We start from the raw sequence: 23783 nt of genomic DNA on the forward strand, positions 1-23783 counted from the left end.
ATATGAACAGACACTTCTCCAAAGAAGAAATTCAGATGGTCAATAGGCACATGAAAAGATGCTCCACATCGCTAATCATCAGAGAAATGCAAATTAAAACCACAATGAGATATCATCTCACACCAGTTAGGATGACCACCATCCAAAAGAGAAACAACAACAAATGTTGGTGAGGATGTGGAGAAAGGGGAACCCTCCTACACTGCTGGTGGGAATGTAAGCTAGTTCAACCATTGTGGAAAGCCATATGGAGGTTCCTCAAAAAACTAAAAATAGAAATACCATCTGACCAGGAAATTCCACTCCTAGGAATTTACCCAAAGAATATAATTTCTGAGATTCAAAAAGACATATGCACCCCTATGTTTACTGCAGCACTATTTACTATAGCCAAGATATGGAAGCAACCTAAGTGTCCATCAGTCCATCAGTAGATGAATGGATAAAGAAGATGTGGTACATATACACAATGGAATATTATTCAGCCATAAGAAAGAAACAAATCCTACCATTTGCAACAACATGGATGGAGTTGGAGGATATTATGCTCAGTGAAATAAGCCAGGCAGAGAAAGACAAGTACCAAATGATTTTCCTCATTTGTGGAGTATAACAATGAAGCAAAACTGAAGGAACAAAACAGCAACAGACTCACAGACTCCAAGAAGGGACTAGTGGTTACCAAAGGGGAGGGGTAAGGCAGGGTGGGTAGGGAGTGAGGGAGAAGGGGACTGAGGGGTATTATGATTGACACACATGGTGTGGGGGGGGATCATGGGGAAGACAGTGTGGCATGGAGAAGGCAAATAGTGAGTCTGTGGCATCTTACTACACTTATGGACAGTGACTGCAATGGAATATGGGGGGGGGACTTGATAATATGAGTGAATGTAGTAATCACATTGTTTTTTCATGTGAAACCTTCATAAGAGTGTATATCAATAATACCTTAATAAAAAAAATTGACAAACCCCTGGCAAGATCGATTTGGAATCATTTTTAAAAGAGAAGGCACAAAGTGAAAGACCTATACCAAGAAAACTACAAGACACTCTTAAGAGAAATTAAAGAGGACACTAACAAATGGAAATTCATCCCATGCTCTTGGGTAGGAAGGATTAATATCATCAAAATGGCCATCCTGCCTAAAGCAATCTACAAATTCAATGCAATCCCTATCAAATTACCAACAGCATTCTTCAACGAACTGAAACAAATAGTTCAAAAATTCATATGGAAATACCAAAGACCCCAAGTAGCCAAAGCAATCCTGAGAAGGAAGAATAAAGTGGGGGGGAATCTCACTCCCCTACTTCAAGCTCTACTACAAAGCCACAGTAATCAAGACAATTTGGTACTGGCACAAGAACAGACCCACAGACCAGTGGAACAGAATAGAGACTCCAGACATTAACCCAAGCATATATGGTCAATTAATATATGATAAAGGAGCCATGGACATACAATGGGGAAATGACAGTCTCTTCAACAGTTGGTGTTGGCAAAACTGGACAGTTACATGCAAGAGAATGAAACTGGATCATTGTCTAACCCCATACACAAAAGTAAATTCAAAATGGATCAAAGACTTGAATGTAAGTCATGAAACCATAAAACTCTTAGAAAAAAACATAGGCAAAAATCTCTTGGACATAAACATGAGCGACTTCTTCATGAACATCTCCCCAGGCAAGGGAAACAAAAGCAAAAATGAACAAGTGGGACTATGTCAAGCTGAAAAGCTTCTGTACAGCAAAGGACACCATCAATAGAACAGAAAGGCATCCTACAGTATGGGAGAATATATTCATAAATGACATATACGATAAGGGGTTGACATCCAAAATATATAAAGAGCTCATGCACCTCAACAAACAAAGAGCAAATAATCCAATTAAAAAATGGGCAGAGGAGCTGAACGGACAGTTCTCCAAAGAAGAAACTCAGATGGCCAACAGACACATGAAAAGATGCTCCACATCGCTAGTCATCAGAGAAATGCAAATTAAAACCACAATGAGATATCACCTCACACCAGTAAGGATGGCTGCCATCCAAAAGACAAGCAACAACAAATGTTGGTGAGGCTGTGGATAAAGGGGAACCCTCCTACACTGCTGGTGGGAATGTAAACTAGTTCAACCATTGTGGAAAGCAGTATGGAGGTTCCTCAAAATGCTCAAAATAGAAATACCATTTGACCCAGGAATCCCACTTCTAGGGATTTACCCTAAGAATGCAGCAGCCCAATAACATGCTCCTAAATAATCAATGGATCAGTGACCAAATAAAAACAGAGATCAAGGCTGTTTCACCTTGAACTCAGGGCCGCAGAATTCCTGGGGCTCACCTGCTTCCTGGGAGTCCTCCTGCACCCCTCTGCTGCATCCCCATCCCCTCTTTCTAAAATAACTAGATACGATCCCTCACTCCTTTAACCTCCTACGCTGTTCCCTTTCCAGCTCCTGTGCCCACCTGAATGCACACAACTCTGCAGGGCAGAACTGTCTCTCTGCCACGCTCCGGGTCCTCCTCATCTGCTCACTGTCCCCTCCCCTCTGGGTTTCCCAAAGTCATCACTTCTCTACATGTTTCTTTGCTTATTTATTGTCTTTTATTGGCTGTAAGCTCCATGGTTTCGGCTATTTGACTCACTAACGTGTCCTTACCCTTGGAACAATGCCTGGCTCACAGTGGGCACTCAATAAATACTTGTTGGATTGGTAAACCACCAAATCAATGGGAGGAGGGAGACTCCATGCATTTAATGGGAAGGAGGCAGGAGGAAAGGTGTGTGCCCTAAATTTCTTGCACTGGGCAGAAGGTTCATGAGGGCAGAGGTGTCTTTTCACTCCCCCTAAGTCCCCAGCACCCAGCCCCGTGCCTGGCACACAACAGCTCCTGTAAAAGTGTGTTGATTGGCTGGGTGCCTGCTGATTGCCCAAGCCAGCACCTTATTGCTCCCAGTACCTTTTTCCATCTCTACTAGACTTGGGTGAAAGGTGCTTTCCCTGGACCTGCCCTCAACCCACCTCTGTATTCTATGTCCCTTTCACATATGCCCACAGTGGCCTGGGTTAAGAGTCCTGACATGGCCTCATACATGGCTGCCTGCCCCCTGCAATGGGCAGAAACTTCCTGTCCCTTCTCTGCCCTCAGAGGATACCCAGGTTGTCTAGCCTAATGTTATGTTGTGAGTGGTCCAAAAATCCCACCTGTAAGCCTATGACATAGTTGGTGCTCAGTAAAAATGTGCTGGATGTTAGTTAAAAGAATGTTGACATTCATTCTGACAGAACAGTAATTTGGACTATATTGTGTTTACTCATTCATTCATTCATTCCACAAATGTTCACTGTAGCATTGACCCTTAGGCTTACATCTTTGGGCTCATGTACACGTTCTTAAGTAGCACAGACTCCTTAAAACGAAAGGTTTAGGTCAAAATGTATATTCACTTACAACAATTTTATGCATCAATTTCATTGAGGTATAATTAATATACAGTGAGATTTACCAATTTTAAATATACACTTTGGTGTGCTTAACAAATGTGTATAGTCTTGTAACTGCTAACATTGTCATGACGTAGAATGCAGAATGCTGCATTGTTCTGTTAAATAAATTTGCTCATGCCACCCAAAAGGTTTGCTTGTGCCGCTATGCAATCTCTTCCCCCACCCCCTGACCCTAGAACCACTTGAGATGCTATCACTAATGCAGAAATATCTATTTTCATTTCTCTTAGGTAATCTAAAATGGGATTGCTAGGTCATATGGTAAATGTATGTTTAACTTTATAAGAAACTACCAAACTGTTTCCCAGCATGGATATACCATTTTGCTTTCCCACCAACAATTTTTGAGAGTTCTAGGTGCTACATATCCTTGTAACTACTTGATGTGGTCAGTCTTGCAAAGTTTAGCCATTCTAGTGTTGTAGTACCCTCTTGCTTTCATTTGCATTTATCTAATGATTAATGGTGTTGAGCATCTTTTCAAGGGATTATTAGCCATCCTGCTACTTTTTTGATAAATTGTCTGTACAAATTTTTTGCCAATTTCTGTATTAGCTTTTATATCTTCTTCTTGAGTTGTAAGAGTTCTTTATGTATTCTAGGTATGAGTCTTTTGCCAGAAACATATGTTTTACAGGTATTTCCTCCCAAACTGTGCTCTTAACTTTTCATTTCCTTAACAGTGGCTTTTGAACAGCAAAAGTGTAATTTTGATTAAGTTCAGTTTACCAACATTCTCCTTTGATAGTTCATGTTATTTGTGTCCTATTTAAAAATTTTTGCCTAACTTAACATCACTAAGATTTTTTTCCTATGTTTTCTTCTAAAAGTTTTATAGTTGTAGGTTTTCTATCTAGGTCTATGCTATATCTCAAGTTAAGTTTTATATGTGATACAAGGTAGGGGGTGAGTTTTTGTTTTATTTTTGAACATATGGATATCCAATTGCTCCAGCACCATTTTTGAAAAGATTGTCTTTCTCCCTTGAACTGTCTTAGTACCTTTATTGAAAATCAATATAAATATGTCATTTTACTTCTGGTATCCTAGTTTATTGATATGTCTATCTTTACACCAATTCCAAATTATTTTAGTTATTGTAGCTTTATATTGAGTCTTAAAATCAGGTAGCAGAAGTCCTTCAACCTTGTTCAACCTTTTCAAGGTTGTTTTGCTTATTCTAGATCTTTTGAATTTTCAAATAAATTTTGGAACCAGTTGTCAATTTCTACAAAATGTCTACAGCTATTTTGATTGGAATGGCATTGAATCTATAGATCAATTTGAGAAAAACTGATCACAGAAGTCTAACTCTCCATTTATTTATTTATCTTGGCAATGTTTTATAATTTTCAGTGTACAGGCCTTGCCTGTTTTTTCAATAAATGTTGTCATGCATTTGATATTTTCAATGCTATATAAGTAGTGTTTAATTTCCATTTCTGATCGTTTACTGTTAGTATTTAAAAATGCAGTTGTTTTTTGCATATTGACTTTCTAGCCTAAACCCTTGCTAAACTCAGTAGTTGTAGCTTTTTTGTGGATTCCTTAGGATTACCTACATAGACAATCATGTTGTCTGTGAGTAAAGACGGTTATAGATGTTCCTTTACAATCTGTATAGCTTTCTTTTCTTGCCTTACTGACATTGCCAGGGCTTGGCAGTACAATTTTGAGTGGAAGTGAAGAAAGCAGACATCTTTGTCTGGCTTGTAATCTTAGGAGTTGTAATTAATCAGCACAAGATTGTTCGTAATACCCCCGTTATTATCCTTTTACTGTCTGTAGAATCTATAGGATGTCACCTCTCTCAATCGTGATATTGGTAATTTGTGTCATTTTCTTTTTATTTCCTGATCAGTCTGGTTGGTTGCTGATTTTATTGAGAACCAGCCTTGGTTTCATTTTCTCTACTGTTTTTCTGTTTTCTATCTCGTTGATTTCCTCTTTGGATTTTATTATTTCCTTTAGTTTGCTTATTTTGGGTTTGATTTACTCCCCCTAATTTCTTAAGGTAGAAGCTGAAAACATAGACTTGAGACCTTTTATCTCTTGTGATATAGGCATTTAATGCTATACATTTCCCCAAAATGCTTCCTTAGTAGAATCCCAAAACTTCTTATACGTTGTGTTTTCATTTTTATTCAGTTAAAAATACTTTCTTCTAATTTCCCCTATGATTTCTTCCTTAATCCATTAATTGTTAGAAGTCTTTTATTTTGTTTCCAAATATTTGGGAAGTTTCCAAGGATTTTTATCTGATTGATTTCTAAGTTAATTCTATTCTGGTCATAGAAATACTTTATGTGACTTTAATTTTTAAATTTATTGGTACATTGTAAATGGAATTGTTTTCTTGATTTCACTTTTGGATTATTCATTGCCAACGTATAAAAATGCCCCAGATTGTGTCTATCTTGGCATATGTTCTGTGCACACTTAAGATAAATATGTATTCTGCTGTGTTGGGTCAAGTGTTCTATAGTATTGCTCAAATCAACAACATCCTTGCTGATTTTCTGACTACTTCTATCAATCAATGAGAGAGGATTATTGAAATCTTGACTATTACTGTGGATTTGCCTGTTTTTCCTTGCAGTTCAATCTCTTTTTGCTTGTAATTTGAAGCTCTGCTGTTCAGTGCATAAACGTATATAGGGTTAGTATATGTCTTCTTGACTGACTCCTTTATCATAAGAAAATCACTTTCTTTAACACTAGTGATAGTCTTTGTTCATAAATTTACTTTGTTCAATGTAAGGAAAAAAGACTCAGGTTTCCATCCTAAAGCTCAGGGCCTATGCAAGCAAGAGTTAAGTCCATAGCCAGTGTCAGCACAAGTGCTACGTGCCGTGATGGGGGAAGCAAAGCACAAAACATTGTGGGAACACATGGACTGGGCCCCCATCCCACCTGTGGAGGTAGGCAATGCTTACTATGATGATACTTGAGGAGAAAGCCGATCCTAGAGAGAGGAAAGGCCTATACAAAAGGTGAGGGTCCTACTTGGAACATTGCATATATGATATATCTGTGGCCCCCACAAATAGAGCATATACCTGAAGCGCAAAGAGTGGGGAGGAGAGGCAAGATGTGAGCTACGGTGTCAGAATCTTACCAATTCAGGTCAACAGGTGATTGAGAAGGTGACTGAGAAAGCACAGGAATTTAGTCAGACAGTCCTGAGGACAATTCCAGGAGAGGTCTCGTTAAATTTCTGAACCTCAACTGTCGCACGTATAAAATGAGGATACCACCACCTAGCTCATAAACTTTAGTGATAGATGGTTAAATGAGATGACGGAGAAAAACGCAAGGCACAAAATGGGTGCACGTGCTCCATTCTGTCAATGAGTGGACTGGGTTGGCCGCGACCGACACACAAATTGAAAAACAGGACAGACCCAAACCAGGGGCTGCTATGGCAATGGCCCGGAGCTGAACCATACAAGGACCTCCATCACGGGGAGGTGTGCGGCATGCGACGTAAAGTCATTATTTTTGCAAATGACGCTCTCACCCCAACATTAGCCATAATTAAAAAGTCTGCCTTCTCAGTCCCAGACACACCAAGCTGCCCTCCCTTTCGCTGCGCGGCAGACGTTCCCACAGGGCATACACTGAACACGCGCCCACGGGCTGCGCCTTCGCCAAATTCTACGCACTGGGGTTGGCCCTAGCTCTAGGCAACACTGCTTTCCGCCCTTAGCAACCGCTCACCTGCTTGTCTCTTCTTATAGGCCAGCAAATTTCCTTTCTTTTTCTTAGTGGTCCGCGTAACTCTATCTCGGCCAATCAGTAGCAGCCACGGACCCAAATCGCCCCCACACAATTTGGGGGTGATACGCAGGAGATAAATTTTTCTTTTCTAAATACAGCTCTCCCTGAAGGCATCTAATTTATCAACCTGTTGTGAATCCTCCTGGAACGAGACTCTAAACCATTTTCTTTCTTTCAGGCCTGTAATGTCTGCCCCTCGCATACTTCCACGTCTAAGTGGTACGGCCGGCCGGAAGATCCACCTTCCCGCCGCTCTGAGAGCCGGAGTCCTCCGCTAAATTGAGGCCCCTCAGCGGCAGAGACGATACCATCCGTGACAAATAGATAGGGGGATTCTACCCAGCCCCCGCGTTGCCCTATTCCACTCCGATCACCTCTCGAATAAACCGTAGGCACAAGCCCCAGATACGATGGTGGGATTACTCCTCCCGGCACCATGGAGGGTGCGCGACGCGGGCAGGCGAGGGTGCACTTGGTACGGTCCACGCCGCGCCCGCGCCGCCGGAAGTGAGGTGTCTCACCCCCAAAGTTCCGGCTCGCAGGGGGTGGGGAGTGTTGTTAACCGGGGCCGCCTCCGCAGTCGTGGGGATTGAGCGGGCTCGTGGCGCGGGGCTCCTGGTGAGTGGTCTGGGGTCAGGCCTGGGTTGTGGTTGGAGTCGGGACCTGGATCTCCCCGTTGAGGTCCCCACAGTGGGCGCGCCCCCTCAGCCCCGCTGCCCGCTTTTGGCCTGTCAGCTGGCAGTAGACAGGCGCCCGCGCAGCCGCGCTCGCAGAGGCTGGGCCCTGCCTGCGACGTTTGCACCTCCTGGCGCTAACAGGTGCGCGGCCACGGGGACGACCCGAGCTCTTCGCGGACGGCGGTTTCTCTTGTGCCCGGAGTTGACCCTGCTCCGGGGGCTGGGGGGGGCGCCAGGGTTCCAGGGCGCGCCTCGTAACTGCCCACCCTGGCATTGCTGCCACTGGCCCTGTCGCCTGCCCGGCTGCGCCCCCAAGCGCCTTGACTTCTTCCAGTCCCGGCCGCACGTCCCGCTCCTGGAAATTTTTGCTTTTGCATCCATCCGATCACCTCCACTTTGGGGTCAGGGGTGACAGTTCTCCCCCTCCTCCAATTTTGTCGCCTTTCTTCATTCCTTCATAGAGGCTACGGTTTGTCAGGCAGCGTGGAAAGAGCCTTCGATTTGAAACAAGACGGATCAGGCTTAAAGCCTTGTGTCAATGTGTTCACTTAACCCTGCTGAGTCTTGTTTTCTTATTTGTAAGGTGGGGGAGCCTGTGCTATTGGTGTGATGATTGTGAGGATGACGTGAGGTGTTTTCTTCTTTCTCCTACTTACTGACGCTGCGTTTTAGGCGCTATGTTAGGTTTTCACGGTGTGGGCATCGCGCAAGTTATTTCCTCTCCTTTCCCCATGCAGGGCGCCAGGCCAGGGCAATGTTCCGCACCGCAGTGATGATGGCGGCCAGCCTGGCGCTGACAGGGGCCGTGGTGGCTCATGCCTACTACCTCAAGCACCAGTTCTACCCCACGGTGGTGTACTTGACCAAGTCCAGCCCCAGCATGGCAGTGAGTTCAGGGCTCCGGGAGGGAGGAACTGCCTGGGAGGGAAGGAGGAGTCTGCTTGAGACAGGGGCGGGGCTAGAGGTCAGGTAAGTAAGTAGGAGAGACGTTAAGGAGCTACCAGCTGCCTAACTTTGAATAAATTCTGATGGGGATGTGGGGGGGCTCCTGGATGATGAGTCCCAGGCAGAGCAAAGCGGAGGGAGACCTCAAACAACAGCCTCTCCTCACTCCTAGGTCCTGTACATCCAGGCCTTTGTCCTTGTCTTTCTCTTGGGCAAGGTGATGGGCAAGGTTTTCTTTGGGCAGCTGAGGGCAGCAGAGATGGAGGTAAGATGTTTGTGACCCAAAGGTGAGGGGCAGAGAGCTGGGCGAGCAGAATATCTGATTCCACGTCATTCCATGCCCAAACCCCAGCACCTTCTGGAACGTTCCTGGTATGCTGTCACTGAGACTTGTCTGGCCTTCACCGTCTTTCGGGACGACTTCAGCCCCCGCTTTGTTGCGCTCTTTACTCTCCTTCTTTTCCTCAAGTGTTTTCACTGGCTGGCTGAGGACCGTGTGGACTTTGTGAGTTGGGTCAGAGGGTTCTCTGGAGCAGACAGAAGCCAGGGAGTGGCTGGTGGGCAGGCATGTGGAGCGAGGGCTGGGTTGGGGATGTGGGGTGAGCCCCAACCTTCCTGATGGGCCCCCTCTCTGCTCTGCCTCAGATGGAACGCAGCCCCAATATCTCCTGGCTTTTTCACTGCCGCATTGTCTGTGAGTGAGACCTGTGGGAGGGGAGAGGAGGGAGCTGGAGGGAGAAGCACCGTGGAGGATTGGAACATGAAATGGCTCTAACCATGGCCTGCACTCCAGAGCACAGGCTGCCCCCAGCCCACAGCTGTACAGGAAAGATAATTTAGGAAGTCAATTTGCATAACTTGTGCCCTGTTCCTCTCCAGGGCTTCTCAACTGCCTGGCCTTTTAGCTCTTTGCCTCCTCACCCAGAGCGTGGGCCAACCCAGTGCCTCCCCTGAGCAGAACTGGAGTTCCCTGGGGGCCGGGTTCAGTGGCATGTGCCCACCTAACTAGATGGCTGGGTCCATGGTGAACTTGAGGGTGGGAGCTCTCTTAGTGCAGGAAGTGGTTGTCAGTCTGTGGACTGACCCAACCAACCCCCCATTTGGGGGGGGTCCCCACAGCCCTTATGTTCCTCCTGGGTATTCTGGATTTCCTCTTCGTCAGCCATGCCTATCACAGCATCCTGACCCGTGGGGCCTCTGTGCAGCTGGTGTTTGGCTTTGAGGTAAAACTGGCTTGGGAGGTTGGGAGGACAAGCCTGAGATGGCACTGCATGTGCTTTGAATAACCCAGCAAACCCTTACTGAACACCTGTTCTATGGCCAGCCCCATGGGGGCCACCAAGGAGCAGCCAGCCATCGGTCCGTGCCTCTGCCCTCTACACGCTCATTCCTAGGAGAGTGGGGAAGGCACAGAAAGAGGTGCTTTGGAGGAAGAGCCCTGACCTGGTGCTCAGGGAAGCCTTCTGGGAAGTTGATGCCAGAGGAATTGGCTGATGATGGACAAAAGGAGTTAGCCTGATTGACAACTGGGGGGGGGGTGTCCCTGGCAGAGGAAGAATGTGTTCATGTGACAACAGCTCATGTTTGTTGAGTGCTTAACTGTGTGCCCAGCCCTGTGCTGAGCACTTGACCTGCATCTTTTAATGCAAAGCAACACTGTTGTAAAGGAATAGTTAATTCTGTCATTTTAGACAAGCAAACTGAGGTTCAGAGAGTGCTAGTGAGTTGCCATTCACACCACCTAGGGAGTGGAAGAGCTGGATGACCCCCCCAGCTGTGTCCAATCCTGGGCATGTACCATTGCACCTTGCTCTGCAAAGGCCCAGGGGTAGCAGAGAGTGGCTGGAGCAAGAGAGAGCTGCATATTTATGTCTCCCCTTCCCTCCTACCTCCAGTATGCCATCCTGATGACCATGGTGCTCACCATCTTCATCAAGTATGTGCTGCACTCCGTGGACCTCCAGAGCGAGAACCCGTGGGACAATAAGGCCGTGTACATGCTCTATACGGAGCTGTTTACAGGTGAGAAGAGCCTGGGCCTCCCCGGACCTGGACCAGCATCCCCAGCTGTGCCTTCCAGGCCCTGTGACTGGCTGCTCTCTGCACCCCTCCTTGCCCCTAGGCTTCATCAAGGTTCTGTTATACATGGCTTTCATGACCATCATGATCAAGGTGCACACCTTCCCTCTCTTTGCCATCCGTCCTATGTACCTGGCCATGAGGTAAGCCTAGCCCAGCTCCACCATGCCTCTGATCCCTACCTGATCCCTCCCTTCCCATCCCCCAACTTTCACTGAAACTATCCATTCAGGCAGTTCAAGAAAGCTGTGACAGACGCCATCATGTCTCGCCGAGCCATCCGCAACATGAACACACTGTAAGTGGGCTGGTCCTAGCTGCTCCCCCAAGCTCTGTGCCAGGTGCCTGTGCCTCCCGCTCTCGTCGTGACAGGTCCTTGGTCTGTCCTCACCAGTTATCCAGATGCCACCCCAGAGGAACTCCAGGCCATGGATAATGTCTGCATTATCTGCCGAGAAGAGATGGTGACTGGTGCCAAGAGACTGCCCTGCAACCACATTTTCCACACCAGGTGGGAGGGACCCTGGGGAGCCTGCACATCGGGGGGACAGGCTCCAGAAGTCAGGACCCTAGGGACCTGCTGACCATTGCCTGTCTTGACCCCCAGCTGCCTGCGCTCCTGGTTCCAGCGGCAGCAGACGTGCCCCACCTGCCGAATGGATGTCCTTCGGGCATCGCTGCCAACACAGTCGCCACCACCCCCTGAACCTGCCGATCAGGGTCCACCAGCTGCCCCCCATCCCCCACCTCTCCTGCCCCAGCCCCCCAATTGTGAGTGGCCCCTCATTTGGCCACCCAGCCCACTGTTGATACTTGCCCTGAGCTGGGTATGGGAAACAGGCGAATCAGAGTCCCTCTCCTCCAGCTCAGTCTGGGTCGGGGAGAGGAGCATGGGAGGAGACAGACTGCGGTCGTGTGTGATCAGTGCTGAGCTCAGAGGGCTTACGGGAGCAAAGACAGCTCGCAACTGGCCCCTCGTCTGTGATTTGGGTGTCTCAATTTGGACCTCTTCTCACCACCCCATCCTTTCTCTGCAGTACCCCAGGGCCTCCTGCCGCCCTTTCCTCCAGGCATGTTTCCGCTGTGGCCTCCTATGGGCCCCTTTCCACCTGTCCCACCTCCCCCCAGCCCAGGAGAGGCTGCGGCCCCTCCATCCACCAGCACAGGTGAGCCTTGTGGGTTCTGTGACAGCAGGGGATGGGACGAGTGGAAGCAGAGGCCCCTCAACACTCACTGGATTCCTGTGCTTGTTCCTCAGCAGCCCTTTCTCGGCCCAGTGGCGCAGCCAGTACCACAGCTGCTGCTCCTCCCTCTGCCCCGGCACCTGGCCCCAGCCCTGCCCCCGAGGCTAGCCCTGCCCCAGGCTTCCCCTTCCCACCCCCCTGGATGGGCATGCCACTGCCTCCACCCTTTGGTAAGTTGGGCCACTCAGGGTTGTTCTGGAGGGCAAGGGCTGTCAGGCCCAGGCAACCCAGGCTGAGCCTCTCCCTCTCCCCAGCCTTTCCCCCTATGCCTGTGCCCCCTGCGGGCTTTGCTGGGCTGACCCCAGAGGAGCTGCGGGCTCTGGAAGGCCATGAGCGGCAGCACCTAGAGGCTCGGCTGCAGAGTCTGCGCAACATCCACACGCTGCTGGATGCCGCCATGCTGCAGATCAACCAGTACCTCACCGTGCTCGCCTCCTTGGGGTGCGTCTGCACAAGGGTCTGGGGGGGGGTGGCAGGGGGCAGAGGCTTGCCAACAGAATGCCCCCGGCAGTGGTCCTTGGCCTTCTCTGCCACCTGTGACACCTGTTGATTCAGGCCTCCTATCTGTAGGTACATCCAGGTCCCAGGGTCCTCGGTGCCTCTATTCTTCCACTGCAAAAGGCCTCTCTAGGTCTAAGCAGGAGTGTTTATTAGAGCTGACCTTCAGTCTCGTTCCTTTATATTTTTCGAAAGTCAAACTACTTATAATTCTCAGTGCTTTAATTATATACACCTTCCTGACACATGGCAGCATTGTGACTGGGAATAACTGCCTCTGATCTGAGATTGCAAATAAAAATCACTTGGAGCCAGCCTGGCCTGAGTTCAAGTCCTAGTCCCATCACTTGTTTGGGACCATTACCTTATTGGAAGTACAGGGGCTTTAAGTCCTATTCACAGGTCACATACACGAAGTGCTGGGCATCCGGCAATGATAGCACAGGTTTGCTGGGGAGCTGGGGTCCCAGACTTGAGCGCTGTTTTATTAAGTGTTCTGTCTTAGGTAGGTACCCGATAAGGTGTCTGGCACCCTGGGTAGAGACTGCAGTGTTACAGCGTAACACTGAACAAGGCCAACAGTCCCTTCCTGCAAGTATTCAGTCAGTCTGGCATAGTCATGAGAATTCATGCAATGCATGTTCACCATGTCTGCTGGTCACATCATTGCTGAACTCTCCCCTGCCAGGCTTACCAGTGGCAGGAGAATCTGCCTGATCATGCCAGGATGCCAAGGCTGGGCCCACCTCTTCTCCCTTTTCTTCCTAGGCCCCCACGGCCTGCCACCTCAGTCAGCTCCACTGAGGAGATGGTCCCTACAGTTGCTGCCTCCTCCACCAGCATCCCCAGCTCTGAGGCTACCACGCCATCCCCAGGAGCCTCCCCACCAGCCCCTGAACCTGAAAAGCCTTCAGGTAGCTGTGGTCAGCCTCCAGGGGGGTGGAGCAGGGGACTCCTCTGGGTCTCACTTCTGACCTCTCTGTCCCCAGCTCCTGAGTCGGTGGGCACTGAGGAACTGCCTGAGGATGGGGAGCCTGACGCAGCAGAGCTCCGCCGCCGTCGCCTGCAAAAGTTAGAGTCTCCTGTTGCCCACTGACACTGCCCCAGCCTTGGCCCCTGCCCTCACTGTTGAGCAGCCCACGCTGGAACATGTCCTGCCACCAAGTGCCAGCTCCCTCTCTCCTGCACCAGGGAATAGTAACCCCCAGCCCAGGCAGAGGAGGTGGCATCCCTGGCCAAATAGGAAGAGGCCTGAGGCTCCAGACGACTCCAGCCCTTAGAGTCCTGGGCGCCATGGGGACCTTGGGTCAGTTCCAGCCTTCCTCTCCGACCCGTAAGCCTGTGTTCTGCTGGGGCTGTGAAGTCAGAAAGGCACAGCCTTTGAGAAGCCCCCTGGGCCGCACTTGTGTATGTGGAGTCCTGCTGCAGTGCTGATCAGTATTAGCCCCTGGGCCACCCCAGCAAGACTGGTATTGTCGTTTTCTTATCCTAAACTCCCCAGAAGCCCTTTGTGTTGGTGGTGGTTGTGTCCGCATTTCCATGTCTTGCTGGCAGCCACGTGCCTCAGGGAAAGAAGTGCCTGTGGGTGGAGGAGCAGGTGGGCAGCAGTGAGGGGCCCTGCCCCTCCCCTCCCCCAAGGCTCCTCTCTCCCGAGTCTGTCCGAGTGTGACTCCCTGGTTTCCTCCAGCAGCCACTGCCCAGCCTCCCTCCAGGGTGAGGGCTTGTGTGTCTGCTCCCGAACCACTGCAAGCCCCGGAATTCATGGATGGCCACTTCTCGACGTACAGAACTTTTCTTGAGTTTAGAAGAATTGGAATTACTTCCTTGCTTATTGTCTTTTGGCTTAAATTTTGTCTTTGAACTTGAATGCTTTGACCCCAGGAAAGAGGAGTAAGAGTGCCAGGCTCCTGGTCTTTCCAGTTTAGACAAGGCAACGAGCCAGGCAAGGACCACAGGAGCTGCGGCTTGCCTGCCCCCTTTCCCCCTCAGTTTTGTGTTATAAGAGTTGCTGGAGAGTTTCAGATGATTATTTAATTTGTAAATATTGTACAAATTTTAATAGCTTAAATTGTATATACAGCCAAATAAAAACTTGCATTAACAATTTGTGCAGCTAGTGTGGTAGGATCTGTGTGCTGGGCTCCTTTTTCTTGCTCAGGCTACAGCTTGAGAATGACCCGGAATCTCTAGGAGTAAGGGTTTACTTAGTTCATATTATTGATTATAAACTGTTAAGATACACTCACTTTACATAATAAGAAACTGAGGCCCAGAGAAGTTAAGTACCCTGCCTTAGGTCAGAGACCAAGTAGGGGAACCAGATTCTGAACCATTTCTTAGCCAGTTTGATGTTGGGGTTGGGATGGGAACACAGGCATTCAGCTCCTGTGACTCTAAGGATGGGGCAAGTGTGCAGGTTCACTGGCTGGAGGTGGGACAAAGTGGCAGGGGCAAATGGCCAGCCTCTTCCTGCTCACAGTCCCCTTTCCAGTCTTGATACCAGGTCAAGCTGGGAAAGTTGGCCTGGCATAAGGCGGCTAGGAGCTCCCAAGCATACCCTAATGGACAGACCTGCTAAGTCTATAATCATTTAGCGTCCTGGAGCTGGAAACCCAGTCAGGCCAAACTCAGGCCTGGAATGAACAGAGGTGACAGCCTCTGTGAGTAGAAAAAATAAGCTTGGGTGCTTTGTGCCCATGTCGAAGACTGCACTTCAAATTGACCTTGAGGACCCGTGTCTGAGTCACCCGCGTCGTCTGTAGTCTCCACCAAGCTGACAGCAAGGGCTCGGAAGAGCACAGTAGTGAGGGTCTGAGGGCCAAGGCAGGAATGTGCCCGACTGGTCTATCATGGACTACCCTTCCTTAAACTGGGTTGGGCTATTGCTGCCACCTGAGGCGCAGTCAACTTATAGAATTTGAATAGCTGAGGCCAAGGAGCTCCAGCGAAGGCAAAACAGATACTGAGCAAAGGTGCGGAGGCGATGGTAGCAACCAATGCCCCCATCTAGCTTGGCTGTTACTGGTGAGGTTAGTCTACCCCACTACCAGCACCCGTGCAAAGATCCCATTTCCCCCTTTATGCAAGCAAGGCCTCCTTGAAGCCTTTAGCCCTGACTCCACCCTGCCCAAGCCCTCAGCCCTGGTATCTGTACCCCCTGCTGTAGTTGTTCCAATACCCACCTCCCTCTTTCTGAAATCCCCTAGACTCATCTGTAGGGGATGCTGTCATACAGGCTACTCAGCTGGGCCTCAAAAGCCCTTCTCCAGGAGCCAGGCTTTGAGCTGCTGGTCAAAGTAGCCCTTGACCCGCAGAGTACCCGTCACCTCATTGACCTGGGTGACAGGTATCTTTCCCATCATTGGGCTCAGAAAATCTTCCACATCCTTCTTCAAGGCCTGGAGGAAGATGACAAATCAGACCAGGTCAGACACTCCCCTCTAACAGATCCCCATCCTCTGAGCCCTGAAAGAATTAGAACCCAACCCTGACCCACCTACCCACTTACCCAAATGTCCCCCTCCACCTTCCGGATCACAGTCATCTGGCGATTGCCATGTGTGATGTCCTTGTAGACAGGGATGTTGTGCATCCGAGAGCGCCGTACAAAATAGGGCAGGTTGGGTGGGGTATCTGTGACAGGCAGGGATGATAATTAAGCCAAAGCTTCCCAGGTTTCATCCTACCTCAGCCAAAGACTTTCCCCAGTTTGCAGAAGGCCAGTGTACCTGATTGCAAAACACCTCCAGATTTCAGGTCAGGAAACCTGCTCTTCCTTAATTTTAGATCCAGGACCAGCTTGTTGACCTTGGTACCCCAAAGCCCAGCACAGGGCCTGGCACCAGAAGGTACTCAGGAAGAAATGAAATCAGGGCTATGCCTCCTTGGGTCTTTGGGTCCTCCTCTGGGGCCAATCTGTGCCCTTTTCCACTGGGTCAAAGAAGCTAAAATCAATCTCTGGCACAAAGGGATGGGGGATATACAACTGAACACCTACCACATGCTGGGCTCTACGCTAAATGCTTTATGTACCAAGCGATTATCTCCATTTTGCTGAAACTGAAGTTGGGAGGAGCTAACTGACTAACTCAAGATCCCCTAGTAATGAACAGTAGAACCAAATTCAGACCCAGAACTGCCCAAATTCCCAAGCTATGTTCTCAGTTATGGTACCCGGCCTGCTGGCAGAGTGGTGTCCAAGCTCTAGGATCTTCTCTCTAGCTTCACTTTTCCTGCACGGGAAGACCTCATCCCAACAGTGGGAATGGACTGATGCTTGTAAAACGGGGCTCATTTCTGGGATCTTCCTTGAACATGAAATAGATGCTAGCCCTGAGAGATCTCAACACAAGTCCTGAACCCACTGGGGGGTCCAGAGCCTCAGTGAGGCCAGGAAGACCACTAGGGAAGGAGATACGTCCCTGTAGCCTACAAGCCATCCCCATGATCCAGCTCACCTCTGGGGGGTTGCCAGCCACTAGGAGTGGGATAATGTTCATGCTTTGGGGGCTTTGGTATGCTGGTGGGGGGTAAGAGACGCTCCACAAATTGGTATTCATCCACAGACACCACGAAGCTAGGGGAGTCAGGAGGCCCCTGCGCCCGGCTCTGAAACACACAAAAAAGGAAAACACTCTCACCCGATCAGCTCACCCGCCCAACACAGAACTAGACAGTTTTATTGGGTTGAGGAAGGAAACGTTACAGGCAGAGAGAATAGTATAAACAAAAGGCTGGAGGTAGGAACCACGAGACTTCAGTTTGCCAACGTATAGGGCACAAGTGGGACTGGAAAAGAAGTTCACGCACTCTGACAGGTCTACCTCGATTAGGATTTCTGCGGCATTCAACTGAAATAACACTTAACCATAACTCTAACCAATGTGGCATTTTTCAGTATTTTAAAGTTTTCTCTGAACATTCTACTGGAATACTCTAGTTCTGGGTTGGGCACTTTTCAGCAGTCGTGCTAACTTCCCCCTCACACTCACCCAATGTGACCCTTCCTTACCTGGAACGTTTGGGCCTCATATAAACACCACCAAGCACTGTACTAAATGCTCTTCAGGTATTGTTTTAACTTGAATACACAACTTATTTTATTATTCTCTCTCTACACCCAAACATGATTAAGACATTTAATAAACAAGCTACCTAAGATCACACTCCGGAGTTTGTCTTAACATTCTCCAAAGTAACAGTCCTGGGACCGTTCTCCCAACAGACACCCCAGAGTCCCCATAGATCCCGGGATTAGAGCGAGAACAAGCAAGCAGGGTGAGGTGGCCGATATATCAAGAGGTTCCCAGAGGTATCGCCAATGATCTGGGGACGACTGCTACGCCATCAACAGTTTTTCCTTCAAAAAATTAGGTAGCAAGAATCGATGTGCAGTCCCTGCCAGTTCTGACAAACTGGGGTTGTCTTCGTATCAGGTCCTAACGCCCACACTCCAAAGCGCGCTGCAGGCCCCGAACCTTCCCTTTCAGTATTGTATCTGAGCTCCAGGAAAGTGCCCCCGATCACACGGGAAAACTAAGGCCCCAAACAGGGACGTAGTTTTTAGGGTTACAAGGAACAACAGTGAGCCTCACGCCCAGCCCTCTGCCCCCAGCTCCAAGCACAGCTTTCTCACCAGCTGCCGTAGCTCGTAGCCTGGCTGGACGCCGGTTCTCCATCCCCGCAGCAAAGCCCTGAACGCGGCAGCAGCCATCTTGAACTGCTCCCGCACACCAACCTTCTGCGCGCGCAACTGGTCTGATCCCGCCCCTTCCCACGCGTGCCGCGCGGAAGCGGAAGAACGCCTGCGCGAAGCGTAGAGAGTCGGGGCTAGGACGGCTGTGAGCCGCACCTCCTCCCAAAAAAAAGAGGCTCTCGCGGTCGCTCAGCAGTGACGTAACACGGAGCAGGCGGTGAGGACATGCGCGCGTCCCCTCCTTCCTCCTTCTCGACTCCATCTTCGCGGTAGTGGCTGCTGTGTACCCGGTTGAGGTAAGATTTGGGCCCCGTCTCGGTTCGGAGAGCTTAATAGAAGGTTGGCCGCAGGGCAGGGGTCTCGGAAAAGATAAAGAGAAGCTACTCTGAGCGGGGCTCCGACCTCCCTGGCAGGTCGGGCCTTATACACGTGAGACCCCCGACCATCTACCTTCCGCCGCAGTAGGTCCCCGCACGCCACCCATTTCCCAACCCTGATCTTCCGGGACATTTTATTTTTCCCTTATAAGGCTTGCATTTTTCAGTGGCCGACATGCAGCTCTTTGTCCGCGCTCAGGAGCTACACACTCTTGAGGTGACCGGCGAGGAGACGGTCGCCCAGATTAAGGTAAGGCTGCGTGAAGCTCTTTGAGCTCCATTCTCTTGTATTCCGCAACCTCTGCGCTCGCGGGAACGCTGAGTCTCGTTTTTCCTCGTAGGCTCATGTAGCCTTGCTGGAGGGCATCGCTCCAGAAGACCAAGTCCTGCTCCTGGCAGGCACGCCCCTAGACGATGAGGCTGCTCTGGGCCAGTGCGGAGTGGAAGCGCTGACCACTCTGGAAGTAGTTGGCCGCATGCTTGGAGGTGAGTTAGGGAGGACTGTCCTTTGAACTGTTTTGTTTGTAAGCTTTTAATGGGTGTGGGGTATGGAGTTCAATGTCCTCAATCCAACGTGGTCCTGTTTACCTCCCCAGAGTGAACTCTTGAGGGAGCCACTGAGCCAGAGTGTAGTTCTATTTCAGTCACTTACTAGATCCTTGTATAATTCCCAGTTTCCTCACTAAAATAAGAGGTCCTAACAGATCCTCACGATGCTCTTCAATTCTTGCTTAAAGTCAGGAGCTGGAAAATACCGAAATGTAATTCCAGAACGTAACAGACTAGACATTCATGGTCAGAGGTCAAATCTCTGCAACTTTATTTTCCTCCCTGTTGGGCCCAGCTTGCTTTAAAGGCTTGAGTTAAGGGAGAAAGGATGCTGCTGGGTGGAGCCTTCTTGGTCTCCTAACTGCTTGCTGTCTTCCTTTCTCACCACAGGTAAAGTCCATGGTTCCCTGGCCCGTGCTGGGAAAGTAAGAGGTCAGACTCCCAAGGTAAGTGAGAGTCGTTTGGACTTTGTTTTTTTTCTTGTCACACTGAGCCAAGATCCTTGGCTCTTGCCCTGGCTGCCCTCCTCCCTGGACATGAACCTGAGGGAGGATACAAAAGGGGTCAACCAGGGTCTGATCATCCCTCCCTTTTCCCAGGTGGCCAAACAGGAGAAAAAGAAGAAGAAGACAGGCCGGGCCAAGCGGCGGATGCAGTACAACCGGCGCTTTGTCAATGTTGTGCCCACTTTCGGCAAGAAAAAGGGCCCCAATGCCAACTCTTAAAGTCTTTTGCAATCTTGGCTTTCTCTAATAAAGTTGCTTGGCCCAGTCATCTCATTGTCTTATCTTCATTTACAGGGCCTCAGGGAGAGAGTATCTAGGGTTGGTGGTGTGTCTACTAGAAGAATAGTGAGACCTTGTTTTGGTTTGGTGGTAATGTCAAGTTAAGAAGATGCAGAGGGCCTTGGGGATGTGAGGGTCCCAGAATGGTGTACTACAAGGAAAGGATTCCCATGAAAATTGGTAACCACAGATTCCAGCCCTTCAGTTGGAGAGTTGGGGATATTTCCAATCACAAAAAAAGTGGTAATTTCTCAAATGCTTTTTTTAAATAGAGAAGATAGCAGGAATCATTGTGGTGGGAGATTTTATGGAAGCAGCAATGGAGCAGGGTAGATGGAGGGAACACCTGTATGGCCTTTACTTGAACTTGGGGAGAACTGTGGCCTTGGTTGAGTCCAGGGCAGAAGTCGGGTCTGTCCCAGCTTTGGAAAACAATACCTGATTACCTTGGCACTGTTGTGACCCTGTGCTGGTTCCCAGCTAGGTTTGCTAACCTAATCACGGGTGAGTTTGGCCAGTTGATTGGTTCAGTGTTCCCAGAAGTGGAGTTCTTTGGGGCTGAGTCAAGTTTCCCTCCTAGCAATACGTGCATACCTACCCTCATTACACTAAGGTTTCTGAACCTGCTGGTTCTTGGAATACAACAAACATGTCATGGAGTAAAGACTTTGGGGCTCTAGACTTAAGACTGATTGCTGCCATACCTGCACTCTACTACAAACTGTTGAGTTTCAATCCTGGCTCCATTTATTTACTGTCTTGACTTTGAACTAACTAATAATCTCTGCCATCAGCTCTTGAGTATTGCTGTGCAGACTGAATAAAGTAAAAGTACTTAGATCAGTACCTGTCATACAGTGAGCAAATTTGTTGCCATTTTTTGTCTCTATGTTGATCTTTTAGAAAGACATTGCCCCTTTCTAGGATTTTAGATTCTTGTAGGGAAACTACATAGTTGAAAGTGTTATCATTTTAAAAAATGTAAGGGTGCTGTAGTGAAAGCTGGGATATGGACAGACACCCTACCTTTGGGAAGGTGTCTGAAGAAGAAACGTGGGACACCTAAAACAAGGAACCAATCAAGTGGTGAGACAACAAAAGATTCCAGCCAAGAGAACTGTAAAGGTGTGTGACGTCCTGCAGGGACATGGAGAGGAATTTGGGTTTGAATCCAAGTGCAGTGTAAGGTCACAAAGTACAGGAGGAGGTTTTTAAGCAAGGACCTCATACGCTCTTGTGATTTAAGTATTTTCTCTGGCTGATTTTTCTGGAGTGGCAGCAAATAAGTTGGGAAACCAGTTAAGGTGGTGTCATCCCGTTGAGGGGCACATAGCTTAGACCACCAGTAGTAGGGGGGATGTAAAAAGAACACTTCAAGTTTTATCAAATCCATCCAGATCTTGGTAGGAAAATTGAGACAAATACAAGGTATTTTGAAGGCAGAACTGACTGGATATGCGTGAGCTGAAGGGTCAAAGAACCAGGGCTTGCTTTTCAGAGGTGCTGTGGATCAAGTCTTCACAGTGCTTGGCATGGCTTGTGGGTCATCACCCTCTACTACAAACTACGCTGTTAGGATAGGGACCCCATCTCTTGCTTCTCAATGTGGTTTTGGCACCTAGGGTGGAGTCTTCACTTCAAAGTTGTTTGAACTTTAGGTTTGGAGAAGGAACTCAAACAAGATATTTTGTTACTTTTGAATAGAGGAAGTGCCCCCAACACACAGTCTAAGCTAGGTACCCCGTCTTGGCTTTCCACTCCCATTTATCTGTGTCTCCCGGTATAATGGCTGCCTCTGTAGCGCTGCGACGCATCTCAGCTCCTATGGGCTTGGCACAGTTGGTGGCCCAGAGTAGATGCTTAGCAAAGACCCATTAATGCTTATTGCCGCAGAGCTTCATAGTACTGAGAAGGCAACCGCTAGGGGGCGAGCTGATGCGGGCCGAGCTCCCTCCTGCCACACTTCCCTGCCTATGGCCGCGCGGGGCGGGGCCTGTATTTCACAACCGACTCTTGGCGCCTGTCCGAGCGCTGTTTAGGGGAGAAGTGGGGCTTGGCTTCCGACTGTGGGCGAAAATTGCCGAGAGTTCTCGGCGACCTCCGACTAAATGCTCCATCAACCGCAAATAGGCGGAAGTAACCGAAAAGCTCCGGAAATGCCCGAGCGGCGGCGTTTGTGCGTTCGAGGGCGGCACGCGGCGCAAGTTGCCATGGAGCCGGCCGGACCTTGTGCTTTCTGCCCGGCGGAGGAGATCCAGCCAGCGAGGTACACCTGCCCTCGTTGTAATGTGCCCTACTGCTCGCTGCGCTGCTACCGGGCGCATGGCACCTGCGCCGAAGACTTCTACCGTGACCAGGTGCTGGGAGAACTCCGCGGCCGCAGCGCCTCGCCCAGCCGCCTAGCCAGCGCCTTACGCCGGCTGCGTCAGCAACGCGAGACCGAGGACGAGACCGAGGACGCAGGCCTCAGTCCTGGCCCGGCGCCCAGCCGCCTCTTAGGACTCTGGGAGCGGCTGGCCCCCGCCGAGAAGAAGGCCTTCGAGCGGCTGCTGAGCCGTGGCGAGGCCGGGCGGCTTCTGCCCCCGTGGCGGCCGTGGTGGTGGGTACACGGGGCCGCGCCGCGGCTTCTGGAGGAGCTGGATGATGCCCCGCAACGTGACTCCGCGGAGTTGGAGCCCACCCCTGCCAGAACGCCAACGGAACCCGTGAAGGATGCGGAGCCCGCGGCTGACGTGCGAGTTTTCGGAGACACCCCAGGGGCCTTCGGGCCCACCGTGCCCACCCGGATCCCCACGCTGGCCAGCCTGAGCCGACGCGGGATCTCGCCGCTCGTGCGTTTCCAGCTGCCCAATGTGCTGTTCGCCTACGCTCACGCCCTTGCTTTGTATCATGGAGGTGATGATGCGCTGCTTTCCGACTTCTGTGCCACGCTCCTCAGCGTTTCTGGAGCTCTGGGCGCCCAGCAAGTCTTCACCTCTGTGGAGGACGCACTGCAGGCCGCAGCCCATGTGCTGGAAGCTGGCGAGCATCCCCCCGGGCCCCTGGGTACAAGTGGTGCCATGCGCGAAGCCGCCCGCATTATGCTGGGCGAAGGCCTGACTAACCAGAAAGGGTACACGCTGGCAGCACTGGGGCACCTGGTGCAGATTCTGGGCCGGGCACGGAAACAGGCTGTTTCTACCGAAGAGAGAGATCGCCTGTACCGGGCACGGAAGAAGTGTCAGTTCCTGCTGGCTTGGACCAACGAAAATGAGGTGGCCCTCACACCACTGGCGCTAGACTGCGCCAGGACCCACCGAGCCCATGCTGTAGCAGCCGAGGAGGTAGCAGCCCTCACTGGGGAGCTAGAGCGGCTTTGGGGAGGCCCCCTGCCACCTGCCCCGAGGACTCTCATTGAGGAGCTCCCTGGCTGAACTGGGGACCTCTTGTCATTAATAAAGCTTTGACTGGTCTGCCCTGTTGGCAGTGCCCATTTCTGAGTGACAGCTGTTGTCCCACCCACCTTCAGACTCTTGGGCCCACAAACCACATCTGTTTCTCCCTGATCAAGGCTGATCTGGCCGGTTTTTAAACACCTCAGCCCCACAAAGGGAAAGCAGTAGCACCAAGGGTTCCAGATTATTCAGGGAGTAACAA

The 23783-nt window shown here is 50.0% G+C and overlaps 5 protein-coding genes across 10 annotated transcripts in view; 3 read left to right on the top strand and 2 right to left on the bottom strand.

Moving 5' to 3' along the window:
• The window catches only part of SPDYC (speedy/RINGO cell cycle regulator family member C), a 43156-nt gene extending 35557 nt beyond the window's left edge, over nt 1-7599 (bottom strand). For both annotated transcript variants that reach the window (XM_073217550.1, XM_073217549.1), the window contains exon 1: nt 7239-7599. The gene's annotated coding sequence lies outside the window, so the exon portion shown is untranslated. The remainder of the gene's footprint in view (nt 1-7238) is intronic.
• Nucleotides 7600-7785: 186 nt separating this feature from the next.
• SYVN1 (synoviolin 1) lies at nt 7786-14847 on the top strand. 3 transcript variants are annotated; one of them, XM_073217546.1, is made up of 17 exons: nt 7786-7916; nt 8713-8861; nt 9093-9185; nt 9273-9425; nt 9566-9614; nt 10040-10143; nt 10816-10942; nt 11043-11142; nt 11232-11297; nt 11394-11510; nt 11607-11770; nt 12037-12165; nt 12258-12413; nt 12498-12684; nt 13510-13655; nt 13731-13812; nt 13933-14847. In XM_073217546.1, exons 2-17 carry the CDS (start codon nt 8730-8732, stop codon nt 13937-13939), a joined length of 1812 nt encoding a protein of 603 aa, XP_073073647.1. In that variant the 5' UTR covers nt 7786-7916; nt 8713-8729; the 3' UTR covers nt 13940-14847. The 3 variants fall into 3 exon arrangements, with proteins under 3 accessions (XP_073073647.1, XP_017514715.2, XP_017514716.2); XM_017659226.3 differs by having other exon boundaries at nt 13731-14847; XM_017659227.3 differs by having other exon boundaries at nt 12261-12413; nt 13731-14847.
• On the bottom strand, nt 14755-18529 carry MRPL49 (mitochondrial ribosomal protein L49). Of its 2 annotated transcripts, XR_001852927.3 has the most exons (5): nt 18377-18529; nt 17199-17349; nt 16250-16374; nt 15924-16139; nt 14755-14927 (listed from the first exon to the last, which is right to left on the bottom strand). XR_001852927.3 is itself a non-coding variant. In XM_017659228.3 (4 exons), the coding sequence occupies exons 1-4, from the start codon at nt 18452-18454 to the stop codon at nt 15993-15995; spliced, it is 501 nt and encodes a 166-aa protein (XP_017514717.2). In that variant the 5' UTR covers nt 18455-18529; the 3' UTR covers nt 14755-15992. The 2 variants fall into 2 exon arrangements, 1 of the variants encoding a protein (XP_017514717.2); XM_017659228.3 differs by having other exon boundaries at nt 14755-16139.
• A 62-nt stretch (nt 18530-18591) lies between these two features.
• FAU (FAU ubiquitin like and ribosomal protein S30 fusion) lies at nt 18592-20136 on the top strand. Of its 2 annotated transcripts, XM_017659230.3 has the most exons (5): nt 18592-18732; nt 18981-19063; nt 19155-19299; nt 19753-19808; nt 19962-20136. In XM_017659230.3, exons 2-5 carry the CDS (start codon nt 18989-18991, stop codon nt 20085-20087), a joined length of 402 nt encoding a protein of 133 aa, XP_017514719.1. In that variant the 5' UTR covers nt 18592-18732; nt 18981-18988; the 3' UTR covers nt 20088-20136. The 2 variants fall into 2 exon arrangements, with proteins under 2 accessions (XP_017514719.1, XP_017514720.1); XM_017659231.3 differs by lacking the exon at nt 18592-18732 and having other exon boundaries at nt 18966-19063.
• Nucleotides 20137-22185: 2049 nt separating this feature from the next.
• On the top strand, nt 22186-23621 carry ZNHIT2 (zinc finger HIT-type containing 2). The gene has a single exon (XM_017659236.3). It carries the CDS (start codon nt 22256-22258, stop codon nt 23558-23560), a length of 1305 nt encoding a protein of 434 aa, XP_017514725.2. The 5' UTR covers nt 22186-22255; the 3' UTR covers nt 23561-23621.
• The last annotated feature ends 162 nt before the right edge of the window (nt 23622-23783 follow it).

This window comes from Manis javanica, chromosome 11 (genome assembly GCF_040802235.1).
Source record: "Manis javanica isolate MJ-LG chromosome 11, MJ_LKY, whole genome shotgun sequence".
Taxonomy (NCBI): domain Eukaryota; kingdom Metazoa; phylum Chordata; class Mammalia; order Pholidota; family Manidae; genus Manis; species Manis javanica.

Coding starts and splice junctions, on each gene's coding strand:
- SYVN1 (XM_017659226.3), top strand. CDS start 8,730: ATGTTCCGCACCGCAGTGATGATGGCGGCCAGCCTGGCGCTGACAGGG. Junction 11,143..11,231: donor CCTATGTACCTGGCCATGAG/GTAAGCCTAGCC, acceptor CTATCCATTCAG/GCAGTTCAAGAAAGCTGTGA. Junction 11,511..11,606: donor AACCACATTTTCCACACCAG/GTGGGAGGGACC, acceptor CTTGACCCCCAG/CTGCCTGCGCTCCTGGTTCC.
- MRPL49 (XM_017659228.3), bottom strand. CDS start 18,454: ATGGCTGCTGCCGCGTTCAGGGCTTTGCTGCGGGGATGGAGAACCGGC. Junction 17,350..18,376: donor GCTACGAGCTACGGCAGCTG/GTGAGAAAGCTG, acceptor TGTGTGTTTCAG/AGCCGGGCGCAGGGGCCTCC. Junction 16,375..17,198: donor TGGCTGGCAACCCCCCAGAG/GTGAGCTGGATC, acceptor TGCCTGTCACAG/ATACCCCACCCAACCTGCCC.
- FAU (XM_017659230.3), top strand. CDS start 18,989: ATGCAGCTCTTTGTCCGCGCTCAGGAGCTACACACTCTTGAGGTGACC. Junction 19,064..19,154: donor AGACGGTCGCCCAGATTAAG/GTAAGGCTGCGT, acceptor TTTTCCTCGTAG/GCTCATGTAGCCTTGCTGGA. Junction 19,809..19,961: donor TAAGAGGTCAGACTCCCAAG/GTAAGTGAGAGT, acceptor CCCTTTTCCCAG/GTGGCCAAACAGGAGAAAAA.
- ZNHIT2 (XM_017659236.3), top strand. CDS start 22,256: ATGCTCCATCAACCGCAAATAGGCGGAAGTAACCGAAAAGCTCCGGAA.